This window comes from Mugil cephalus, chromosome 6 (genome assembly GCF_022458985.1).
Source record: "Mugil cephalus isolate CIBA_MC_2020 chromosome 6, CIBA_Mcephalus_1.1, whole genome shotgun sequence".
Lineage (NCBI taxonomy): Eukaryota > Metazoa > Chordata > Actinopteri > Mugiliformes > Mugilidae > Mugil > Mugil cephalus.
Window position 1 is genome coordinate 8,655,232 of NC_061775.1, and position 25,825 is coordinate 8,681,056.

Below are 25,825 nucleotides of genomic sequence, written 5' to 3' on the forward strand. Positions count from 1 at the left end.
TGAAACAAAGGTTACCACACACACAGTGCTGCAGTCTTAGATATATTTAATAAATTAAAGCCAACGTACAAAAAAAAACAATGTACATTTCATAGCTCCCTTCCCTCCTCCACCAACAACTCTTTCTTAAAACTGATACAAACACTGTTCACTTTCTCACCTTAGACCACAAAAACAGACCAGGGATAAGTGTTGAAAGTCATTCACAGTTCGTATCTAAAGCCAAACGGCTCACTCCAGAGCCGAATCCTGCCTCGGGTCTCGGTCCAAGTCACACCTTTCTACAGTTTCTCACGCACCGAATATGCCTCGTCCCCTGAACCCCAGCGCCCCACCCCTCCCCACCCCACCCCAACAAAACACTTACATGCTACATGTCTGCAGGCACCTCGGATAAGACAGAAGGATTAGACTGAGATAAAGTTTTATCAGAGACCACAAAGTACATTTCAATGCTGAGTGATATTAGCCGTCAGCTGGTCCTACTGATGCAATATGTTACAGTTGTTACATCACTTTATCATAATGGATGAGCACAGAATGTCAGCGTCGAATGACTTTGTCAGAGGTCTTACATTGTGTTACTGAACTCCCTAATCCTTCTCGGCCCTCTCCAAGGCAGTGACCCAGATGAATGAAAGGTTTTCTGGGCAGCTTGTTCACAAGCATTTAGGTAAGAGCAGTAGTTGGTAACGATAACAGACAAACGGTGAATCGGGTCAGTGATTATCCAGATGACGGAGGTTTAATAGATGGGAGGTGTTTGCTGGTGAGCAGCGGAGGTGAAATACTGGACGTGCCTGGTCCGTCTTTATGATGCAACTAGTCCGAGTGAGTGCGGTGTGAAGAAATGAATGGGCTCTTTGTTTAAAAGTAGGAAATTATACATGTGTACTGTAGGTCCGATATAAGTGCACTGAACAAGTCGGGAAAAAAATACATCTGTGCGCACACAACCTCTCACACACACGGGTATGAACACACGCATACACTCAAATACACAGAAGTGTTCAGCAATAACTGTTAATATGCACAACTTGATTAATATTTTTGCACGATTACAGTGTCTAAGCAGTCCACCGCCATGATTATTAATCCCTCCAAACGCTCAATACCTCTTCTCAGTTTTACATATTTTGTCTTTTCTCACTGTCTGCTACTATAGTACATTTTTCCTTGCAGCCATCTCTCGAGGCAGCCCTGCTTTACCTATGGGACCACTGCATAAAAATCACTATCTACAACCAGAGGAGACTGCAGTATGATTGGGTGGGATTGTATGTACATGAGGTACAGCCCAATACAGAGAGGGCTGGGCAAGAGAGCGGGCTGTGTTGAGTCCAAGTTATGTGGCCTTCAGCTTTCTTTGTCCACTCATCCCCCTTAAAAGGCATTTATTTAAAAAAAAAAAAGACAAATTCACAAAAACAATTCATGATAATTTGGCAAATGCAGAGATCACAGGGGCATGGGTAGGAGTAAATATTAATGTATTAATGTCATCTTCCTGCAGAATCCCCTCCTGACATTGGCCCTTCCTCTTCCCATTAGCAGCAGCAGGACTTAAACCACTATCTTTTTATATGTGTATACATATACATTTATATAATGAATTTGATTCATTTTGAAAAATAATGTCAAGTAGCTACGTACAATACCACTACCATTTCATATTGATGCTAATCACCAGGAAACAACCTAGGAACCACAGGAAGATCTAGAACGGCAGAACAAGACAGAGATAGGAGGAGGAGTGAGGCAGCATGCTGGGTGTGCTGCTCAAAGCTCTCCCAACAAAAAGACCTTCAAAGAAGAGTAGAGAGGAGGGAGAGAGAAACAATCTTATAACAGAAAAGTAAATCATCGGAGAAGAGAGGACGGCCTCTCTAAAGCCACCAGTGATTTAATGTTTGTCCATTAATCTGATGGCAGGTCTGTGCTGGAATGGTTCCATGTCTTGTCCTGCAATGGGGTGGGTTTTCATTACAATCATTTCATGGTGTCTTCTCTGAAGGGTTTGGAGAGAACGGTGTTGTTGTGGCGACCAGCTGTTTGCACTGAGGGCAGAGGTCACGGTTAGGTGAGAGTTCAAGGGCAGCGTTTCAGTATTCAGCCGCGTACTCTGTACCATGGAGACCTCTGCACAGCAACGTGAACTCCTTGACTATGTCCTTCACCCGCCTCTTATTCACACGTTCTCTGCAGGACAAAACAGGCCGTGGGAAGGAGGGAAGTCAGGACACACGGTTATTATGCATGTGTAAAGAATATCATACAGTTGACCGACTACTGGGACTCGAATAAGCCTGTAAACAAACGTCAGATGGTGTTACCTGAGTATCTGCTGCGAGAAGTTGTCCTTCTGCTCGGCTGTGACTCGTGATGACGGGAATCCTGGAGGCTGCAGAACCTCTTTCAACCACACAGCGAGTAGAGAGAAGCAGTGCTTGTTCAGAGAGAACAGCACTTCAGCAAACTGGTCCATCAGACTCCGAGATGCCCCGCCCCCAATTCCCTGGAGAGAGCGGAGGACACGTTTCAGGGAGTTAATTACGAGTGTGATAACACATTAAACTGGGGAAAAGGGGAAATAGTGAAACTTTTCTCCGGCGTCTTACCTCCAGCACGGCCTGTATCAACAGCTTGCCGTCCTCGTGTACCAGCCTGGCTAATGGAGGCACATCTGAGCAGTGGGGTAACAGTTCAGTCTAGAGCAGAAACAGAGAAAACCATCAAATTTAAAGACCGATAACTCAGTTATGAATTTGCTTGCAAAGTTTCAGTAGCGCTGAGTGTGTGTGTGCTTACAAAGAACAAGCATGTTGACTTGACTGTTGGAGCCTCAGGAAATTTGAGCGACAGAATACCTGGAAGTGGGAGAGGGACACAGAAACTACTGAAGGCTGGTGGCAAATATTAACACTTCATATACTGACGATAAAAGTTGTAGTGAAACACCTAACAAGCATGTGTGGGGGGTGTGTTAGTGTTGACTATGTGAAACTACTTACCACAGTGGAACACTGCTTTCACGTCAAGACTCTCAGACAAGAACAAATCGGGCTTCCGTTTGAGGGCCTACGAGGCAGATAAAGGCATTAAACAGAGTATGTTTCTGTTGGCCCGACGCACTCGGCACTGCTTCACCACATTCCACTGCATAAGCTCCTTCAAAATACTGCTATCAACAATACCCGCCTCTAAGCCTGGTAGTCGGATCTGACAGCAACTCTGGACTGGGTGCAGATCTGCCTACCAGGCTATAGTACTCTCTCCGTCTGTTTAGGAAAAACTACGTCCCAACTCATACAGAGATCCTCCAATGCAGAACTCAGCAGGTATAACAAACAAATTGCAAAAAATCAAACTTAAGTCAAACTAAAGGCAATGGTGGTTTTGGCTTTGATTCTTGAAATCAATTCTATTTGAAAACATTAATTTTCCTTGTTTTGTTTTTTTTTTTGGTTGACTGGACTGAATATTCAACAGAAGTGTGTAAGTAATTAACATGTGCAGATAAAGATAAAAGACAACTCATCTCATAATAATGAACTCATTTAGGATGGAGGAGAGGAGAGAGGGAGAGAGGGAAAGGGAGAGAGATGAAGGTCAGCTCTATCCAAAGATAGAAAAAACTCAGGAGGAAGAATGAAGACGAAAAACAAAAATATAAAACAGAAGAGCCATCAGCCAATTTGTCAGAGCTGATTAATATTAGTTGAATATTAATTCATTTGGGCTTTGATTGGCTCTGGGCTGGAATGACTTCAGAGGACTGGGCTCAGAGACTAACCAGTCACCTGGGACCACAACGCTCAAAGTGTTGCATCATCTTCCCAAGAGCTCCACATCAACTAAAATGTTTCATGTCAGCAAATGTGCCCCGATGTTGACTTTACAGAAAAAAGGAAAAGATTTAGTCAAATTTGAGTGTTTAAAAGTAAATTTTTATGCAAAATAGACCCACTTCACACACTAACGCTCATTCCCCCTTTTATCCAATGCAGTGTGGTGAATTAAGACGATAATTAACTGAAGGATTATATGTCTATGTGAGTCACAAGAATTAAATGTTTCTAACGCGCAGTTAATTATCCGAAAGGCACTGTCAACTTTCTAAAACAAGATGATGTCAGATGACAGTGAGAACATGACACCCAGTGAGTTAATTAACTGAATACAGTGTAGGTTTTATAAGAAAGGATGTTAAACATACAAGATAAGGAGTTATGTGGTATTAGGGCATCGTAGATTACAAAGAGCAGATCAGAGTGATTAGGCTCTTTTTCCTGCAGGATAAAGGAAGCTACATGAGCTCGGAGCTGTTTGTGTGGTGAGGCGACTGTTAGAATCAGAAGCGTTTGAGGAGAGACAAACGTCCCTTTCTCAAAAATTCCCCTTAAGTGTTTCATTCCACTGCCTCGCCTATGTGATGGGACACCTTAGGGCCCAGTAACAAAGAACAGAAAGAGATATAGAGAGAGAGAAGAGGACAGAGAAACAGAGAGAAATTAGAAAAAGAGAGGAAGAGAGAGAAACCCAAAGTGAATGAAATAAGAAACCAAAAACACACCTGAGCTTGGAGTTGCATAAATGAATCAACAATATCAGGATGATCCCTGGGTCCTAAAATATAATAAAGATGAAACTTAAGAAATCATAAGAGAATAAGAATAATATACAAACAGCAACTTAATAGATTCAACAGTCATGTGGAACTAAAAGAAAACTCAAAAATATCTCATTGAAATAATTCACACGTGAGTAAGGAACGAAGGGGGAAGGGGAGGGGGAGGGGCATATGAAGCTTTGGCAGAGTCTTGGTAGAAGAGACCAACCAAAAACAAAAAACAGGCAGAAGACAAAGACATGGGTCTGTTTGGAGAGAAAACAGAAAGAAGTAACGAGAGAAAAAGAACAAACCTAAAAAACAAAGGTGGGTTTGGAGTGGGAGCCCAGGAGGCACCTCTGTTACTGTTACAGTTTGGAGGGAAAGAGACGCCAAATCTGAATGAACCCTCTTTTGCCTTCTTCCTTTGAGACACTGTCGGCATCATTACAGCAAAACAAAAAGTAGAACATTTCTACTCAGGTTTAAAGAAGAGCCTCACAGGAGGAGGGTACTGCAAAGGGTCCATTCAGCACTGGTCTATAATATTCTGTTTGGCTATAAAGGCGAACCCGTTGAATCAGTGAGAATAACACTCATAGACCAGGATAAGTTGTGATAGTATTACCTCCCTCATGCTGGACACAGACTACGAGACTCTGAACAGTAGAACCAACCGATTGCCAATGATGTACTACTACTACTAAACACACGTCTCCTGTGAAAGCGTCTGAACAGAAGAATTAACAGTAGATTTAAAAGATTTCAGGCTTTCTGGTTTTATCCCAATGGATTAAGTTTGATGTTGGAGGGACCCCAACAGCAAACTTGTAATGACACAAAACGAACGTCTGTAGTGAGCGCCCAGCTTTGGCTGTTCCCAGACTCCAAACAAGTTTCATGCTCAATACCCCCTCCTCCCTCCCTCCAACCCTCATCCACACGCGCCCCCGTCAAGAGAATACACAGCTTATTCAGAGGCTGCGATGGAGAGCCCAACTCGTATCCTAGCACAGAAATGGCTGCAACCATTTTGAGATGGGGCTCTCCCTGGTGCATTATGCTACAGCCAACTGAATACGCTAATGGTCTTAATGCTGCAACCGTACACTGCACTGTCTACTGGAGGGTACCTGCTCAGAAAAAAGAGTTTAGAGGCAGGAGGAGTGGCAGCCATTACATAACCAGTGAAAGCAGGGAAGGAGGAGAGGAAAAGAGGAACAACACAAAGGGAAGGGGAGCATCAAACAGACCTGGTACAAATATTTAAGTTTAGAGGATGATAGAACATCATCTCGTTTATCCCGACCTTATGCTAAGTTAAATTACACAGTAGTCACATATGTATATTTCAGATCAACTCTGAGCGCTTTTACAAAATGAAATTAATTTCCATGCAATCCAATCACACTGCAAACACGAATACATCTGCAGTTTTGCAAATGAAAATGAGCTGATTAACTGAAAACATGGCAACAAGTCAATTTTGTATGTTTAAAGCAAAGAATAATGATCTGAAAATGATTGAATCTGTGGGTAAGTGGAATAAAGAGGTCTGCTTTGATAAAATCAGCATTTGAGACCCCGTCTCTTCACCACAGCAAACAAAGAGTCAACTGTGTGGTTCCACCAACACTAATGATTAACGGGAGCCACCGTCTGAAGGTCGACACCGATGACCTCTGACCCTCTGGTCTACTAAGTCTAGTAGTATAGAAGCAAATCAACCATGAACAATCAGAATAGGAAATTAGATGCATACAGGAAATATGAAGCAAATTAGTTTTCTTTTATTTTCACAAAAGTAACTTCACTCTTGCTGTACCAATGTATGATATCGGACCCCTGTGAAACCAAATATGATCAGAAACATCTATTCGTCACTTAAAACAAACAGTTCATAGTACTGACACTCCCGCCCCCTGCTGGACCCCCTACCTTGCTGGAAGATGGACAGTGTTACCGAGGTAACCAGCTCAAACAGAGCCTTGATGGGTGGGAAGTGGTCTGTCTCACTGGCAAAGATATGCACCATCTGAAACAGCAGGTCTCCATATCAAACACTAGCTATTTTTACTTACTAGAAAGAAACAGGCAGCAAAATAATGAGAACACCTTTACATGCACAACACTAACCAATAACAAGATTACATTTTTGACAAAACAAACTCTGTATGAAAACATACTTAATTTCTTATTGTAATGTAATGTATTTCAATATATTTTTCATGAAGCTTTGGCTCAGCTGTAGGGTTTGTTTTAATTTCAGTTGGATGTAATTGATGTGAGGGATTTAATAAAGAACACATTGATTAAAACAATGTCAAAGTTGTTATTTCAGTTCATGTGGCTACAAGTCACTCTTGAGTCTCTGGAGAGGCTGAAAGGTCACAGTCAGAATTTGTTGCCCCTCTTGATCCAGATCAGCAGTTGCTATGTTGATTCAGCCCAGTTAGAATATACTGCCAAGTGAAGACAGAAACACACTGGAGACACTGCGTGAAGGAGAGATGTCGTGTCGATGCAAGTGATGCTTTTTTAAGGTCTGAACATATACAGCTGCTAGCTACAATCACAGCTGCAGCCTCCCTGCCTGGCTGTGATGTGCGTAGCTGTGTGTGGATACTGTTCATAGTTCAGCTGCTGTCGTGGTTCAACTGATGGTGCTGAGGATACTACATGTCCAGTTATACTCTTTAAAATTCAGGAATAAAGCCGTGTCTAAACAATATGCAGCCTACTCAACCATCACTAAACAATCATTAAAAATTAATTAAAGTCACTCTCGATAAAAAAAAAAAAAAAACAGAAACAAAACAGAGCCATGACTACGGCCTCAGTCACAGTAACAGCTGTGTCATTCAGAAGCTGCAGCCACTAAGAGAACTGGTGAATCAACTCCTCTAGTTCTCTTTCAAAGTGCAGTGGTACAGATTTGTGCCTGGCAGACACAGCTGAGAGGCAGCACCGACTCTCACAGTTGTCACAACCAGCGGCAGACTACTGCAATACATGATACCGTATCATAATATGTCTTAGCCTCTTCTCCGTGAGTCAGAGGAAATGCATCATATGGTTTCTACTGTCATTACAAGACTTAAGGACAGTTCTTGAATATTTATTTATAACGCCAAAGAAACTATGCTGCAACTTCTTTGTTAGTGTCTTGTACTTAATGACTGCGGCTCAGCTTCCCATTTCTGTCTGGCGCACACACACGCACACAGCAGAAAGCAAAGAGGCAGTGGTGAGGGCAGTGAGCTCAGAGAAGTGTAAAAAAACATTTTATTTGAAGCACCTGCACCTGTTGTTTGAGTGTAATAAAACATCTCTTGGCCGATAAGACTTCATTATCACATCATCGGCTCGACACACATAAACATGAAGAAAATAAATATTTTCCCCCGCTCACATTCGCCGCTGGTATGTTTTACATAACCTTAGCAAGCTTGTTACGCCTATACAAGCTAAAAGAAGAACAGCTCCACGTTATCACTGCTGCTAGACCTCTGGAACTTGAACAACAAAAATAGTCCGCAAAACAATTCCTGCAATGACCTTTCAGGGGCTCCACATGACTCACTGTGTGGGTGACATTTTACAAACTTAAACTGTCTCCTCATTATTCTTGGACTCAGTGATGCATAGTTGATGAACAGCCTTTTCCGGTAAAGCTCTAAAATCCATAACTGCTGAGAAATAAAGAAAATGCAGACGTGAATCGGTTGAGCGTGTACCTGTCGTGTGAGGTCAAGGGCTGAGGCCTGGGGAATCGTGCTGTACATCTGCCCAAGCATCTCGCTGAGCTGAGAAACCATGGGAGCAAAGTCGTGGAGGAGAGTCTTCACCGACTTCTCAAAGATGGCACACACCGCCTGAGGGACGTCACAAGATTAGCCACAGTGAAATGTCAGCGGCCTGGCAGTTTCTGGCCGGACTACTCACCTCCACAACCTGCGAATCGTTGAGCCACTTGCTGAGAACTGTCTGTATGAGAGCGAAAACTTGCTGCAAAACTACCACCACCTGAAACACACGAACAAACTTCGCTAAACTAAAACCAAACAAAAAGAAATCAAACATGTCTTCTTGTCATAAAACAGAAGAAACATCACGTTAACATTTCTACATGAGCGTATGCCTATAGGCAGAGTGACAACGCTTGAGCGGGCAGAATTTTCCCACTAGCCCTAATGCCTCCAACCAGTGAAGGCTGATGCATTTAGTGGTGGAGACAGAAGAAAGGTTGGGGTAGTGAGGGATGGCGCTCACATGGCTGCAAGGACCATGCGTCCCACTATCTTTCCAGCTGATTAAACTGGAGTGAACTACAGTACGAGACCTTTAAATGGTACATCCTCTATCTTAATATCCATAAAGAGATTCAGCCATCGTAACCGTGCAGCGTCTAACCCGACTCTTGAGAACGATGATAGTGTGCGCTCACTTACCGGGTTTGGTCCAGGTGGGGGTGGCGCTGTTTTGACAGGTGGCGCTGAGCTGTCCGCAGACTCATCGTCCTGCTTGCTTATGTCGAGGGTAGTGAACAGGTTGGACAGCAGCCCCAAGATGTGGATGATGGCTAATTTGTTGGAGGGATTAGGCTGGAGAAGAAATCAAAAAAAAACAAAAAAAAAAACAGATTACTTCTAAATGGGAATTTGTTTACAACCTAAAAGCACGGTCCACCTGGCTCATTAAGTACCTTGAAAAATAAATGCTGAAATATTTAAGACGACAAACAGATCCACAAAGCTATACTGGTTACCACATGTTTAGTCCTGAACAGAATTAGAAGGTATCAATAACTCTATGATGTCAGAAATAGTGCCGTCAAGACAGTAAAAAAAAAAAAAGAAATCTATGCATAATGATAATCCAATAATGAATACTTGAATAATAATGAATATGAATTGATTATTATTGTGATTATAATAATAAACCACACGGGGAACTTAAAAAGCAATATACATATATATACATATATGAATAAAAACAAACTAAGGACCAATTTCAGATCAGTTTTTCCACTGACATCAGCCCACACAGACACACACCCCTCCCCCAGGTAAAAACATTAATTAAGGTTTCAGTGGCAGTGTTTAATCACTGCTCCGTCTCCATGGTGATGTGGCATATCCAACAGACTACAAAGAGGACAAAGATGTGGCTGCCACACCCTTAAATAACCACATCTCTTAAGTCTTCTTCGAATCAGTTTTTCCTACAATAAACAGAAACAGCCTCCTCACAGTGACTGCATCAGCTTTATCCAGACATTATGGTCATTCACCCCTGGTGTAAAGTGACCAGAAGGTCTGAACACTAGGTGCCACTATTTGACCAGCTCCACACGCAGCACCTCATTTCCTAGTCTGATGTAATGCCAATATACCAAAAAGCTAGACAGAAAACAATAAGAGAGAGGAAGTGAGGGCTGATACGAGAGTGTGTGGCTGAGTATTAGGTGGCGGGTGAGACGGGGACAGAGACAGACACAGGGAGAAATGAAAAGCTTCATCTAAACTGACATCTCTATTCACCCCTGCCTTGCTCTTTACAAATGGTAAGACGAGATCTGGAGAAATTCACAGCGCAAACGGTAAATACCAACCTACTTTTTGATAAGAGCCCATATTGCAGCCATCTAGCACGACAGTTTGAAAATCCAGGCTTTATTAGAAGTGACATTTAGATACAGTCATGAATTTCCTTTTGCATGACCGCGCTCACACACGTAAAAGCATGACCTACTGTAAGCGCGTATGTGTACGCACTTTCTTTTTCTGAACTCTTAAGTTGTCTGCGTGTGTGTTTGCATGACGGAGAGCAAAGTGTGTTGTTGCTGTGCTTCCATGTGAGTCACTAGCCCATGGTGGAGGGTCAAATCCAATCTGGTCCCGCAGAGAAATGTTCCACTGCAGTGACACCACACAGACACAAGGTCTGTTCCTATTGGCCAGAGTCCAACTGCGTCTGCTCTGCGTTTGTGCATCTTTGTGTGTGTGTGTGTGTGTGTGTTGTTGTGTTGACTGTTGGTCTGCGTACGCACCGTCTCATCTGCTAGCTTCTCCAGTTGCTGAATGTAGGGGGTGATGAGGGAGTGAAGGTTTCTTAAGATGTCTTCCACAGGGAGAGCAGAAAGCAGGAAGCCGAGAGCCTGCATCAGCCACATACACTGACTCGTCTGCAAGAATCAAGAGTGTGAATCAGATTTATGCTCAGACAAGGATAAGATTTTGTCAAGGTATTTGGAGCTTTAAACATAGTAAGGGATATGAAACAATATAAAATATACAAAGTTTTGTTTTAAAGAGCAAAGGAACACGTAAGGAATAAAACAGGCAGGATGTTCACAGTATTAAGTATTAATTAACAACCAGAATGTACAAGCTATGGTCCAGGAAAAATACATTATTAAAAAAAATACATTAAAATACATTATTAAAACACATATCCACTGTTTGGTTCTGTGGTTTTACATCAATGTAACACAGAACGACGATCACTGATTAAACTGAAGTCTTAATGAATTCTAGACAGATGCATCCAATAGATTTTTCCTAACACATAACACCCTAAGACCACCTGGCTTAAACCTGCTACATAATTCTATAATTCACACCATTTAAATGTCACTTCTGGGCCGAGTGCCAAACAGAAACTGAATGTGAAGCGACGCACACTGACCTTGTGGATCTGCTTTATAAGCACCTCCTTGAAAGAGAGAGAGAGAGAAAAAAGAGAATCACAGTGATGTCCCTTTTATTCTGCAAGCACAATAAAACCCTGCTCAAAATAGTAATATTCCCAAATAGCACAAATGATTTCAAACAGTGTTATTTCTGGAAAGCAAAAACATTACCATTCTGAAACTCCTCAACTGTTAAATGTGAGAAAGAAGAAGAATCTGCACGTACCTGAGAGACAGCCACGATGTTGGTTGCGTATGGTGGCAGATCGTATTTGCATTCCCTACAGATTTTCTTGAGTGTTGAGACGGAAGATACAGAAAGGTCTGGGTTCCCTAACGCCTGTAGCACCAAGGGCAGGACACTGCTGAGCATCACTGGGTGGTCTGCTAACCATTCAGCCAGAGCACCTATATGGAGATTAACCGCAGTCTATGTCACAGCAGTGAAATATTACTTTTTCCTGCACCACACTGTCACACAGATGACACTTAACATACTTGACTTTAATCAAACAAACGGCATTGTCTCACCTATTGTGAACATCACTGTGTCCGCTAACTGGACATTGTTGATGTTGATTCTGGGGATGAGTCCTATCAGGCCCGGGATGACGTCAGAGTAATTCACATCTATCGTCTCTGCTATGGACTGGAAGCCGTACAACAATGCTTCTGTGTGCTGGAGGAAGAGGATGCAGTCGGTATATTTGTAAGCATGAATATAAAAATACATAATTTGAATTAACAGATTACAGTGGAAAATGAGGAAAAACCCCAAAGCTTCCAAACGTTGTAAACATTTTATGAAAACAAATGTCAAACAATGCCTGGAGTTTTGTTTTGGAGACCTGTGGGGCAGGCTAACATAATGTAAAAAAATAGTCCTGAGACACGGGTCTAATAAATCGAGTATGACACATTTCCAGTCCAGGGTTTTGTCCAACATGGGAAACAAAACAAAAACAAAACAGAAAATAGCTCCTATTGTTTCTTCATCTGTGTGTGTATCTCTCACCCACCTGCCATGACGTGGGCTGCTCGGCGTTAGTCAACAGTCTCCCTAGTTTATCATACAGGTTACTCAGCAGCTCAGCTCCCAGCATCTCATATACATACATGAGAGTGTCTGAGATATCCACCCTGAAAGACACATTTGCACAGACAGACAGTTCGTAGGCATGCCTTGACATCTTAACTATTAATCTATTTGTCAGGCTGAAGCAGGTTTTGTCCTCTCAGCCGCCACTGAGAGTCTGTTAGAGCAAAACACACTCATTTGCTGACCAATCATCCTGTCAGCGAGTAATCTCTAAAATACCTAGGCCATCACTGAAACACTAGCACACGACAGTGGGCAGCCGCAACAAACACGTACGATACACAGAGAGACGGTCGCACATCTGAATGCGCACATAAATACATGTACCTGTAGATCCTGAATTGCTCTTTCTCATCTGAGGACCAGGATGCATACTCCTGGTCAGTAGGGAACTGGGCTTTGTGCAGCAGAACATCCACCAACTGGAAATACACTGGTCTGTAGACTTGCAGATACACTGCCTGCTTATCTGACTCAAAGGACATGATTTCATCCTGTGAATGAGGAAATAACCACAAAGAAGAACAGTGTGAGCAGGATCTAAAATTATTTATGTATCTTACAAACCAAAAAGCAGCTATCTTGTCTTACACAGTTTAACACAAAAAGACATGCATCTACATTTCAGATCAGAGATTAGAAAACAAAAACACTACTATCTAAGGTCTGTATAAACAGTGACACTGGTAACGAGCAAATGTTTGCAGATAAACTGCCATCATTTATTAATTTGCAATTGGAGGCAAACAAGCACATTTGTTCACCAAATGTCTTACAAGCCTGGATAAACCACAGGGAGCAAAGCTTATTTTTTTTGGCTGGCATGTCTAGAAAACATGAGATTAGACAAAGATGTGGATAAACCATGGTAGTAGGCATATAGAACAGAAACCCTTTACTGTTCATGTTATATTCACACTGACTTTAAGATCGGATTTTAACTTACTTGAAGCGTGTACCAGAAAGTGAGTGTGAGGGAGCTGGTGGTCTCATTGACTGGGTAGTGGCCGGGGATGCCTGTACAAAACATGATCATGTTGACTAAAGCCAGGAAGCTCTGCCAGTGGTCCACCTGCTCTAACAGAGTCCTGTAGAAAGAGAGAACGACGGGTGTAAACGAAAGAAAGAAACTCTCTACAGCAGAGGCTAATGGCTAGAATGGCAGTGCTATTATTTACCCATTTGCAAGTTGAAAGAAGTTGTTTAAATGAATATTTCTTATATTGTTACAACATGTATGCTAATTAATGGCAGAATATATTATCAGGGACATATTTCGTAATTAGGTTTGCGCTGAATAAATTTGAACTTCAGCATTTTAATTGGTTTCAGTTTTCTGATGGATGTGTTGTGAGAATCTGTTTGAATAACAGGCTGACAGATTAATGTCACATGTTATGGTTGTCATTTAGTGGCAAGTCAGTCAAATGATTATGAAGCCACTCTGAAAATGAGCAATAGATTAATTGACTAATCAAAAAACATTATCTATTGCAGCAACCCTATTTAAATCATATCTTTACATCTTATATACTAAGATTAGTTTAAAAACTGAGTTCTCTTTTACAACAAAGCCAATATAGATTATTACTGAATCATAATAATGTATCACACCGATGACATATCATTGCACATATACATGTTTATTACCATTAAAAAGCACACACACACCTTGAGTGGTTCTCTCCCAAAGTGACAGCGATGCGGCAGATACCGTGGCAGGTCTCCATGTCTCCATTCTGAACAGCCTCTCTGAGCTGCTCCTGGAGAGCCAGTACTTGAGGAACCAGTTTTAGTAAAGTGTTCACATATCTGTAACCAAAAAGACAAAACACAGACAAATTCATACCAGAATCAACGCTTCATCCAGTCCAGCCATTTGTTCAAAACAAATGTAATTTAGAAGAACACATGATGCAAGGCCAGGGAGCCTCAACTGGTAAATGTGAAAACACTGACTCACACTGCTCACAGCTAGGTTGTTGCATTCATTGCTTTATTTCAAATCAAATCTCAGCCCAACTTCTGATCCATCACACCCACCTTAAAAATCCCACACACCTACCAGGAACCCAGAAAATCTAGAGCTCCACTGCCCTCCGTTATTATTCCGTCCTCTTTCTGCCCTCTCAGCCATTTGTGATCCCCTCACCCCGGCTAAAGCGCACACATGTGCCGACATGCACACAAACACGCAGATACACAACTTCACACGTGCTCATTTGATGACATCAGACGACACCATCACTCCCCGTCATCCTTAATGACAGCGAGAGCGGGAGTGACATTTGGAGATGAAGGATGTTTGTGAACCTGAATGTCACATTGAGTGTGAACGCTATACATGTAAACTATATTATGTGTGTGCAAGTCCCGGGGGGGGGGGGGGGGGGTTGTGACATGCTGGTTGTGCTTCATCTTTCACAAGAAAGTCAATATAAGGATGCTGGTTCAGGTCGATTAATATTCATCAATGACACAAGCAAGGTTGTATGAAGTCATCAAGGTTTGAAGAAGAAGAAGAAGATGAACCTAAGACTAAAAATAATGTTTATTTTTATTATGAGCATCTCCAGGTTGCTTTAAAAAACAATTAATCTTTTAATCCTGGAATTTAAATTTAAATCCATACTACCCTGCAAACTGTAAAAATCCTCACATAAAAAAGAGGATTAAAACAGTTATATTAAGTGTACATACGTATATGAAAAATCTTCCCATTAATGAATCAAATAGCAATTCCAGAGGTTCAGGGTCCTGACGGACAAAAGACCGGAAGAAATGACACTGTGCCATACGCATGTCCTGGTCTGCAGGTCAAATGCATCTTTTACTGCGGCCCTGGGAAGCATTTTTTTCTCTAATTTCCCTCAGGCCCACTTATGTGTCGAGAAGTCAGTTCTATATTCCTGTGCTCTGAAGCCAAGACCCCTATTCAGAAGCCCGCGCTGATTCAGCTTTCTCTGGAGGGAACTGCACCCGGCTGAAAAGGGATGTGTATGAATCTGGCCTCCGTCTAATAATCCCCTACCTGTGTTTCTGTTGGCCTACATCCTCTGTGTTCGGCTGTCTGAGAGGCTCTGTGAGAGCAGTGCCGGGAACTACACTTAACCTAACTGTCTGAGCGACTGTGTGTGTGTCTGTTTGGGTGCGCGCGTGTGTGTGTGTGTGTATATACATGTGAATGGGAGACTGCACTCATGCGTTTAGAAGATCATTCATTTTTAATAAGGTGCTTTGCAGATGCAGGTCATGCACTCTTAGCTCAGGAAAGAAGACTTCGTGTGTATGTGATATTATTAAAAGGGCAAAATAGATTTGTATGGCTTTGTCCATTTAATTCATAAGAGATGACATTCTAGAGATTCCTCTGAGATTGCCTGCTGCCATCTCCTCTGCTCCAACTCGTAGTTGCCCGTCACATCTTCCTTTTGCTTCTGCCGTTACACTGTTTCTACCTCCTCCCTGACTCCTCCTTTATTCTCTCCCTCTTATCCCCCCTCCTTCCTCCCCAACATCCCTCTCCCCACCTCTGCTCCTCTCTGCAATTACTGCAACACTCTGAGACATGGGAAATGGGTTGCCTGGCAACAGAATGCAGCTGGACCAATAGCATCCCCCCCCAATGAGTTGACTGTAATGTGTTTAAACAGAGAGAGAGAACAAGAGACAGGGAGGAGGGCTTAGTGCTGATGGAGAGAGACGGGAAACGAAGAACACAAAGAAACAGAGGTAGAGTGGGAGAACAAATAAAATGGGCAGGAACAGGGAATTTTTTTTTTTTTTTTTAATTTTGACAGACTTTGCGGGGAGGATGAAAAAAAAAAAAGGCTTGTGTCTAATTGTCTAATACATCCGTTTGTTTCCTCTCCTCGCTTATAAATGCACACTAGGTGTACCACATTCTGCAGCTACTTATCTGTAAATCACACAATTCACAGACAAAAACAACGGCTACGTGCGTCTCAAGAGAGGTCACTAAGGGGACAGTGGAGACGTCTGAGAGGACATGACAAACACACCAGCAAACATACGCATGACACAGACCTGTTTTCCGCTATGAGTAACACACGTAAAAAGAAAACGCATAATGACTCAACGACTGATCAAAAAACTAAAATTTAGTAAAGAAATCAGAAGGATTCAATCTTTCTCCAGCAGTTTAACCCCTGTGCTCCTTAACACAAGCACAGCGCTGTGTTGAGGATGTTTTCTACCTGTAACTCCGCTGCTATTAAACATCTTCCTACCATCTGCTCAGCATAATGTCAGTGTGTTTAAAAAGACTTGTCAGCAGCAACTTCACAGTTCCAGCCCCCCCAGCCAGTGCAGTAGCACTGAAGTATGGGATGTAGTCTTGTCCTTGCACACTTTCACACCTTCCCCTGCCCTCCTCCTTCTCTTAGCGTCCTCTCTTCTCTTTGCATCGTCCCGTCACATCCTCTCACTCTCTCTCTCTCTCTCTCTCTGTCTCAAGGGGAGGGGTAATGGGTGCCTGCCATGTCTGAATCAACCAGGGCATGATGACATCTCTCCCCAGCTCTGTAACCATAGCAACGGCAGCCAACCGAGAAATGCTGCTCTCCTCCCTGTGGCTGTCAACTTGCCCTGTATCAATCCCTCCCTCCTTCCTTCCACCCCTCTCTGATGCCCTTCCAGTGCCCACCCCATTTCCTGCTCTCAGCTAATGCATCTTTTCTTTTCACATCTCTTCCCTCACTCCCACTCACACCCAGTTACTAAAATGATGAGCTTCCATGCTGTTATTATTTTGCGTTGGCTTGATCACACGTTGTAAAACATCCAATGTACATACCTTTGGGAGTCGGGTTGCGAGATCGCATTGACTATCGCCTCCACTGCTGTGTCGAAGAGCTCTGGGTCAGGGAGGGCAGTGAAGCAGTCGTGCACCAGGCCTTCACTCTCGCTGAGGGGCACATCCAGCAGCACCCACGATGACAGGCAGCGCAGCACGCGAGCTTTCACTGCCCCCGGGCTATCCGTCCTCCGCAGCAGTTGTTGCAGTAAGGGACACACAGACCCCCACTCCCGACCTAGGGCTCCCCGGACCTAGAGGTACGATGATAATGAGGGTTACGCTGCTACAGTGTTGCTCATGTGCGGTATGGGCCTACGCTGGATGATTAGCGCTGGCTACGGTTTTAAGTGTCTCTATAATGGTGCCAATAAGATGCCAGCCAAATATCACGGCTTAAAACAAGCCACTGTACAGTAACTTTGCTGACACAAAGCAGTCCAAAGCCATTTATCACATAAGTATGAAAGAAATTGATACATACGTAAAGCTAAACATCTGACAAAACATTCACTTCCAGCTTTAATTAATTAGTGTGTACAGGTCCCTTTTAGAAAAAAAAAGATTAATTCAAAAGAAAACCTATAAATAATGGACAGGTGTCCTCCACTGCCTGCAGAGGTGGGGCAGAGTGGCACCTGGGGACGTACCTGTCCCTTTCTGTACTGCGGCAGGCGGCTGGTCTGGAACTCCTCGGGCAGGACAGTGAGCAGCTCTAGCAGTGCCAGGCAGCGAGCCCGCCCATCCACCCCTCCTCCCTCCTCCTGAAATACCCGCACCATCTCTGACACCGCGCCAGGCCAGGCCTCGGGCATCGTGTTGAGTGCCAGAGAGGCTAGTGCCACACAGAGCCGGGTGAGCACCATCTTGGAGCCAGAGGAGAAACAAGCAATCTGGGAGAACAGCTGGCTCTTCAGAGACTCGTACTGGTCCGTGGGGATGTCGGACCAGTAGCGAGAGATTTTGGTATGGAGCGCGCTAGCGCCAAAGTACTGGATCTCGGGCACCTGCAAGAGAACATAAGATGAATGCGAATGATAAGATGTTTTTTTGAGTGCTTGTGTGTCTATGTGGGTGCCTCATACCTTGTCTGGGCTCAGTAGGGCCCAGCAAAACTGCCAGGCCTGAGGCGAGACCTGAGCCTGCATTAGCCATTTCTGGGCCAGATTCTTGTTTTCTATATTCGGATCATAGTACAACTGGTGAAGGGCCTAGAAATGAAGAAGAAAAAGAAAAACGCTGACCACCGTCAACAAAATCCATACAATCTGCGGAGGGCTGAATGATGAAGGAGTTTTGATGTAGAGCTTTGTACTGGCTCGGATCTTGTGAGCAACGTCTGCAACTACGCTCCACACAGTTGGAATAGTGGGTGTCTGAGAAAACAGACCGACTGAGAGAAAGTGAGTAAGTCCTCTGAGCTCTCGGTTGCTGAAAAGAGCCGGTTACCTTGAGAAAAGAGCATCTTTTCTCAGAAACCCACAGTAGACAGGGCAGCACCAAAACCTAAAGAAGCAAGAAAGCAATGACCTACAAAGCGCACTCTCCAAAATAATCTGAGTACTTGAGTGCGGGAAGAGAACGAAGGAGGAAGTCACAAAGAAAGGATGAGAAAAAGGACCATCAATTAAACTGACACCTCTAATCCTAATAATGCCGGAAGAAAAGTACTACTGCAAACATGTCTATTTATTTCTCTCTCGCTCTCTGTTCCTACACGCAAACACACACTCACACATGTATATGCTCACTGAACTAAAACTGCTGCCTGCCAGCACAAAGTGTTTCACAAGCAGCACAGGGAAAAAAAAAATCTTTTCAGTGAGTTTTCTGATCCTTGTCTTTTTCCCCCCGAAGCCTGCTCACATCAATTCCCTCTCCACCAGTCATTTTCTCCTCTTTCTTCCCTCTCATTTCATCTGTCTACCCACCCACCTCCAGCCTAAACTGCCCATCCAGTTCCATCCCATCTCTCAGCTATCAATCTTTATCTCGGTCTTCTTCTAAGATCGACGTCTTCCCCGTGCCCTCATTAGAAAACTTTAGGATGTTTGACAAAGACAAAGGAGGATGAACGACACTGTAAAGAAACAACGGTGGCTCACGATGCAATGTGCAAAATCTACAGCGGTACAGACGAACGAACATCTATACAGCACCTATGCCTAAGCAGAGTCTCAGGTGGTGTTCTCTGCACGTCTCCCATCCTCCAATGCAATTATCTGTCTCGGCTGTCTGAGACACTGTACGCGGCTGGCTGGGTGTAAATGAGGCTCTCGCACATGGACTCGGGTAACATTTGTACATCTGTGTGTATCTGTACATCTGAGCGGAAGCTATAGATCCAGGTACTTTATGTTGAGGAGGCACCTTATGGACTGTACTTATCTCGTAGGTCATTGGGCTCAGCTAGCATCTATCTACAGTTTCAGCATTTTAGAAAAAATGTGTGAAAACAGGATACGGATGAATAATTTAAACGGTACAAATTCACACAGACAAACATACAACATTTTAAAGTGTTTTGCTGCAACTGAGCGGGGACCTTCTATTACCGAAGCATTAGGATGGATTTGTCAGTCAGGTCCCCGCTGCCCTCCCTATAAACGAAGCTGTGATACAAGAGTTCAAAGCGGCAGATCATTAGCGCACTCCACTTTATGATCGCAGACCTCTTCTTATCCAGTCCCAAACACTGCTGTCTGGACACATCTGTCTTTCTGAGGTTTATCATGAAAGAAAAAGACACGAGACATTTTGCTGCTTTAATCTTCTTGCAAAGAACCACTTGCGGTATTTTCCCATACACCTCAACAAATATCAACGGTTAACTGGACTGTTTAACTAATTTGTTTAGCAAATAGCATGCACAACCCAGGAGAAAGCAGCTATTTAGTTTTGTGCTTGTAGCTCAAGCGAACCTTGTACCTATGTTGTACCTATAGACGGTGGCAAAGTGCCCCAGCCACCACCTGTCTTCATCTGAGGATGGTGTAATCTTGGCAGACACTGTCAAAGGTCATTAGCTTCCTCTACAGCCCGTTTCAAACAGGAGAATGAAGGGAAAAGGGATGAAAGTGAAAAACATGGCTCACTCAGGCAGATTTACCATCTGAATACTCATTCAGAACTGAACCCAGGAGAACAACTACAGCAAAGCCTCTGTGTTACCAAATGACAGTACAATTACTAAACTATACATAAAATCAAGGACAAATAAAATGCAAATCAATAACCTATTACCTATAAATAGCAGTTTAGCTCAAGGCATCTGTCCACAAGAGTGTCACACTGTCAAAGCTATTATAGCGATGATGAGAGTAGCGCTGGTGCTGTGATGCACCGCTGACCCATCATGACACTGAGCTATAACTGTGAGAATCAAAGACACGCAGAGGAATGACGATTAATGAAGGAACAAAGAACAATAGAGTGTGCGAGAGAGTGCGCGGGTGGTTGTTGACAGCACACAGCCAAGTCGGAGATTAAGAATACCATGTTGCTAATAGTGATGAAATATCGGCGCATGAACGGCAAATAACCCCTTGACAACTTCAGTTACATGAACAGTTACAATTGCTACATAAAAAGCAGAAAGCACAATCACACTAGGAAATATATCACAAACCCACAAGGAAACGTGATCCATCTTGAGCTATTTATATTTTTGTCAATAACACATTGACTACCGATAGCTACTCAATACATCACACATCATCTGACCGATACTGCTGACCGCTGTAATGCATTAGCTGGCTGTCTATTTCAGCTCCTTCCTTTTTAAATTCTATTAAACCACTTAGGAAAAACACCTGGAGCCACACACACTTGTTTGCTAGTTTCTTTGATACACCAATAAAAATGAATGCACTTTAATATAAGAGTCCTGCACTAAGTCTTAGCTTCACCGAGGGTATGGTCTTCAGCATGTATTTAAAATAACAGAGAGAGATGTTGATTCAAGCATTGTATTGTACTGTATTGTGCTGTACCAATGCATTATTTTAGTAACCTCAATCACCACCTTTCTTTTTTCTTTTTTTTTTTTTTTTTACACTGTTTCAACATAACATATATATAACAGTCAAGAAGGGAGAATTAGTGCAGGACTGTTTTATTACATCACATTTATTTTCACTAGTGTATCCAACAGTTTGGCAAGTAAATGCACATCTTATTCTGTGATTCTCTGCTTTTATTGACATTTTCTTATATATACACACAGCAGTGTCAACAGTTCTAATTGTTCTAATGTTATTTACGGTTGGCAAATGACCGCGATGCGCAACAAGCTGAGTGCCTGGGAGCCAAGCAACACTAAACGTACTTTGACAGCCTGATGTGGACAGCATTCTGGGGAGTGGGATAATTGTACATAGTTATGGTAACTGAGAGTCCAGTACAGTAGTGGTTTGTTTCAGGAGAGAAATAACCAAATCCTTACAGCCCACTGTTTAACACCACAGTGCTGAGCTACTCTGAATTTCCTCTAAATCCACTTGCTTGTCAGATCGGGACTCTAAAGATAATTATAGTTGGGCGGAAATGTAAGGCAGTGTACGAAGCCCTTCATTATACACACAGAGATACTGACAATGTGGTACTTTGTTTCGCATACCAAAGACTGAACAAAGAGCTTTCTATTGGACACATACAAATACTGGGCCAGGAACCATCATCTCCACCAACCCACCAAAACCCCAATCTACCAAAATGATAATTCTGCACTCCTTTTCATGAGCACGATTAACAGGCACCATGCTCTGTCTGCAGGTGTGTCCAGTAAATATTAACAACTACCTGCCGACTGTGAAACCAGTGAAAGCAGCATCTCGGGCAGTAAGCCGGGGGTGTGACGCAGATACTAATATGATGCTTTTAGGCGAACACACAGACTCTAATGAAACCTTTCGTCCTCCTCTACGGTGAATGAACACCACTTAAATGATTCCATAGCCAATCAAGCGTCATCCTATCCAATTTATCTTAAAATAATAAGAAAATGAGGAGAGGAAAATCTCCCCCAAGCAGAAAGTGAATGCACTTTCTAAATATATCTCATCGCTTTTGAGATGCAAGTGCAGTACAAATACAAGAGCTCATAGCCTCCATGGAAAGTGATACTTCAGATGCTGTTTGCCACGTTGTATCAGTTAATGAGATTAGTGATAGCGCTACACCGATTGGAGCAGACTGAAGCTGTTACCAAGTCTGGCAAAGGACCTTAAACTCAAGAAACCCCCTCACAGATTGAAAAATATAATATATCTGCAATGACATCAGAAAATTAGTAATCACTACATCGACATTTAAGCACAATATCTCACTTTGGATTATCAGATGAATAAATGAATGCTGTGTATATCATGTGTGGGTGTTATAATTTTTTGGTGAACATCATGCACTATTTTTATTCACTAGCAAACAAGGTTTCACTGACACTGTAAGTGAGAAGCTTTAATAAAATCACATAACAGGAGCCCTGTGTTATGAAAAAAAAACAGTCATCTTAAGTATCTTTTACTTCTACTAGCAACATTTTCCTCTGTAGATATATGATTTATAATATAGTGTTGGGCATGCATACAGTATGCAAATAATTAATTTTATTGACAACACAATAAAAACAAAGCCTATCCGAAGGCACACATGACTGTACACATCCTTCATAATTCTTCTTTCTACGTCTTTACCTCAGGACCCGCGGTATCACGTAAAACCCTTTCCCCTACAGGAATGTGCTTCTCTCCTTCAAACCTGCCCCTAATCATGTCTGTCGCATCGACAACCATCCACCTCAGCCCCCTCCTCTTTCTTTACTGGCGCTGTCTCAGACGGCGACCCCTCCCTCCACCCCCATCAATCTCATCACATCAACTCTGCTCTTTCCACGGGAGGACCTCTCTCGCTCCCGATCCAGCCTCTCTATTGTCTCCCCACCCATCCCTTCATGCCAGAGTCAGTGGCCACCCAGCAGGGAGAATCATCCCCCGCGACCTGGCAGTCAACAACACGGTGTGCACGTACACGACCAAACACACCGAAGGAACACAGAAACAGAGAGACACAAGACCCGCACAATAACATTTCACGGGGAGCGGTGGAGACTGTAAACAACTATCAGGCCGTAACCTGCTATTTTGCCCCCATCTGATTGTTCTTCCTGAACATTACCCACTTAATTAAGACTGAACCAGTTGAGCTGCAAACCCGTAAACACAACAGCATCCACTCCGCAGACGTGTCAAGAGTGTAAAAAGTGTTAACAGATGCAATAATATGTGGCTCCGAGGCAAATAAAACTCATCCGCTTTACCTCGCGAATCGCTTCGCACGGCCTGAAAAAAACAACCTCTTCTTCGGTCATCACATCTGTGCTGCTGAATGAGCTGAGGGGCTGCTCCAGAAACTCACCTTCTCTACGTTTTCCACCGTGAAGTCCAACGCGTCCGGCGTGGCTGCTATTCTCCCCGTCGTCTCCATGTCTCCGCAGCTGTCAAACGATCAAAGAGGAGCAAACGTTAAAATTCAGACGGTGCCATTTCCGCGATATTTCCACAGCAGAAACCAGAGTGTTTGAGTTAGCAGTGCGGCGTCAGTGATTTGGGTTTACGAATGACATGAGACGCTAGCCGGCAAGCTAACGTTAGCTTCGTCTAACTTAACAGCAGGCTAGCTGTTGCTAACCTCCAACATAGAAAAATACTATAGCAACGGCTATCGCCACTATGCTAACGCCACTATGCTAGCGTAGCAACGTAACGCTACTCTAGTGCCGAATACGGGCAAGCGAGAAAGCTCTACTGGTATTTTCAGAGTGTGACAATACTATGAAGACAACGGGTTATCTATGTGTTATGTCTAGGCTGCCTAGTGGAGCAATACTCTGACACCTTTCTGTCCTGTGACGGTAGGAGACGATGCTGCAGCTCCCTCCCTGTCCTCCCTGCCTCCTGCCGCTTTCAGCCTCTGCTGCTCCGTCACCAGAAGCTTTTTGCTGCGTTCAAGCGCCATGGGAAATGTCGTAATCGCAGGCTGACTGTCAAGGACCACCCAATAACGCGCTACATGAAACGGCGTTTTACTAAGGTTCCCAAGACATTAAAGGTAAAAATGTGCAAAAGTTAAACAGAAAAAGCGTGCATTGGTGTTACTAAAGCATTTGTTAATCCTATGTGTTTTGTCTTAGTTGTAAGCCTATTTACTACCTTGTTTCTTGTTACGTGTTTAGACCACATGCAATTTTATGTTGATATGTTTTGTGTTTGTCTATTATCATCAACATCAGCATCAAGATTCAAGACTCGAGAATCATTTAGACTTGAACAGATTTTAATGATCCACAAGGGAAATTGCTTGGTCATAGTAGCTTAGTTGTTATATAAAAAAGGTTAGCTGTTATACAGCTGAATAGAGTAGGATGTAAAAGAAATTCTCAGTCTGCTGGAGAATGAGTTCCTCAACCCCTCTAATGTTTGGTGGAGTGGATGGGATGGATTGTCTACAATGTAGAGCAGTTTATCCAGTGTCTTCCTGTCCCTCACTGAGACAAACGCCTCTTACTCCCTACCAATCACTCTCAGGTACTTGTAGCGGTCCACTACTTCCACCTCCAGGCCCTGGGTGATGATGGGGTCCACTGGTGTCCTCTTCCTCCTGAAGTCAGTGACTGGCTCCCTGGTCTTTTCCACATTCAGGAGTAGGTGGTTTTCCTGGGACCACTCTTGGATAAGTCTGCAATCAGTATCATATACTCCACATATATATTATACAGTAGAATAAGCACCACTCTGTTCGGTGCTGGATATCCTGTGTCATCCTCACATTATGAAGAAGTGTGAGGGATAAGGAACAGAAGCACATTTGTCACACGAATTCCATCCACAACTAAATGTTAGTGGAAATTTGGAGTTAAATATTCAAAGAGCAGCATATATATAAGTTAGCTGTATTCCTCGATAGTAACCACCAGGTAACGTGGACTCACCTTCCCAAGGTATTTCACTTTTAGCACATTCTGCAAAACTGAACTGCTTGGTGTCGGTATCGATTCGTTTCACTGAACATATACAGGAGTGAATGAAAGCCTTTTCACAAAAAGCAGCTTCCCAGCCTCATGTTTGCTTCCGTGCGTGTGTGATCAGTTGTAGAGCAACAGCGCCCCCACGTGGGTCAGCCAAAATATCACACCAAGGTAAAATGAAAAGCGCCAGTCATGCAAAAAAGAAAAAAAAAGAGGATGATTGTATCCCTCTTGCTTCAAGATCAAGTCAAATATTCGAAGGAATGAGCTCATTCTTAAAATGGTGGCCATGCCGCTCAGCACTTTGACTTGTTTTGAGTGTAGTTTCTTCACAGTCTCTGATTTTTCTGTTTCTGCCATATAATCTACTGAATGCATAAACGAATAGACATGTATAGGGCAAGAAAATTAAGAAGGCAAGAATGAACAAAAACATTATTATTCACGCGTAATAACGACATGACGTGACCTTTGTGGAAGCTCAACATGTTAAGCAGCCGACAATTAAAAATGATTCAGAATGCTGAGATGACTGGCTGTATTATGTGTTGACCAGCTGTACAATACATTGCTCAGGCTATGTT

General features: G+C 43.1%; 1 protein-coding gene across 3 annotated transcripts; it reads right to left on the reverse strand.

The window, feature by feature from the left end:
* Positions 1-29: 29 nt before the first annotated feature.
* Positions 30-24,233, reverse strand: ipo13b (importin 13b). 3 transcript variants are annotated; one of them, XM_047587083.1, is made up of 23 exons: positions 24,112-24,232; positions 23,633-23,711; positions 18,304-18,429; positions 17,869-18,225; positions 17,219-17,472; positions 14,074-14,214; positions 13,349-13,490; positions 12,730-12,896; positions 12,323-12,443; positions 11,835-11,982; positions 11,530-11,711; positions 11,300-11,326; positions 10,662-10,796; positions 9,061-9,213; positions 8,555-8,635; positions 8,347-8,484; positions 6,548-6,644; positions 4,574-4,626; positions 3,012-3,078; positions 2,809-2,867; positions 2,619-2,708; positions 2,334-2,515; positions 30-2,199 (listed from the first exon to the last, which is right to left on the reverse strand). In XM_047587083.1, exons 2-23 carry the CDS (start codon positions 23,699-23,701, stop codon positions 2,103-2,105), a joined length of 2,886 nt encoding a protein of 961 aa, XP_047443039.1. In that variant the 5' UTR covers positions 23,702-23,711; positions 24,112-24,232; the 3' UTR covers positions 30-2,102. The 3 variants fall into 3 exon arrangements, 2 of the variants coding, with proteins under 2 accessions (XP_047443039.1, XP_047443040.1); XM_047587084.1 differs by lacking the exon at positions 18,304-18,429 and having other exon boundaries at positions 24,112-24,233; XR_007112948.1 differs by lacking the exons at positions 30-2,199; positions 2,334-2,515; positions 4,574-4,626 and having other exon boundaries at positions 24,112-24,233.
* Between the last annotated feature and the right edge of the window lie 1,592 nt (positions 24,234-25,825).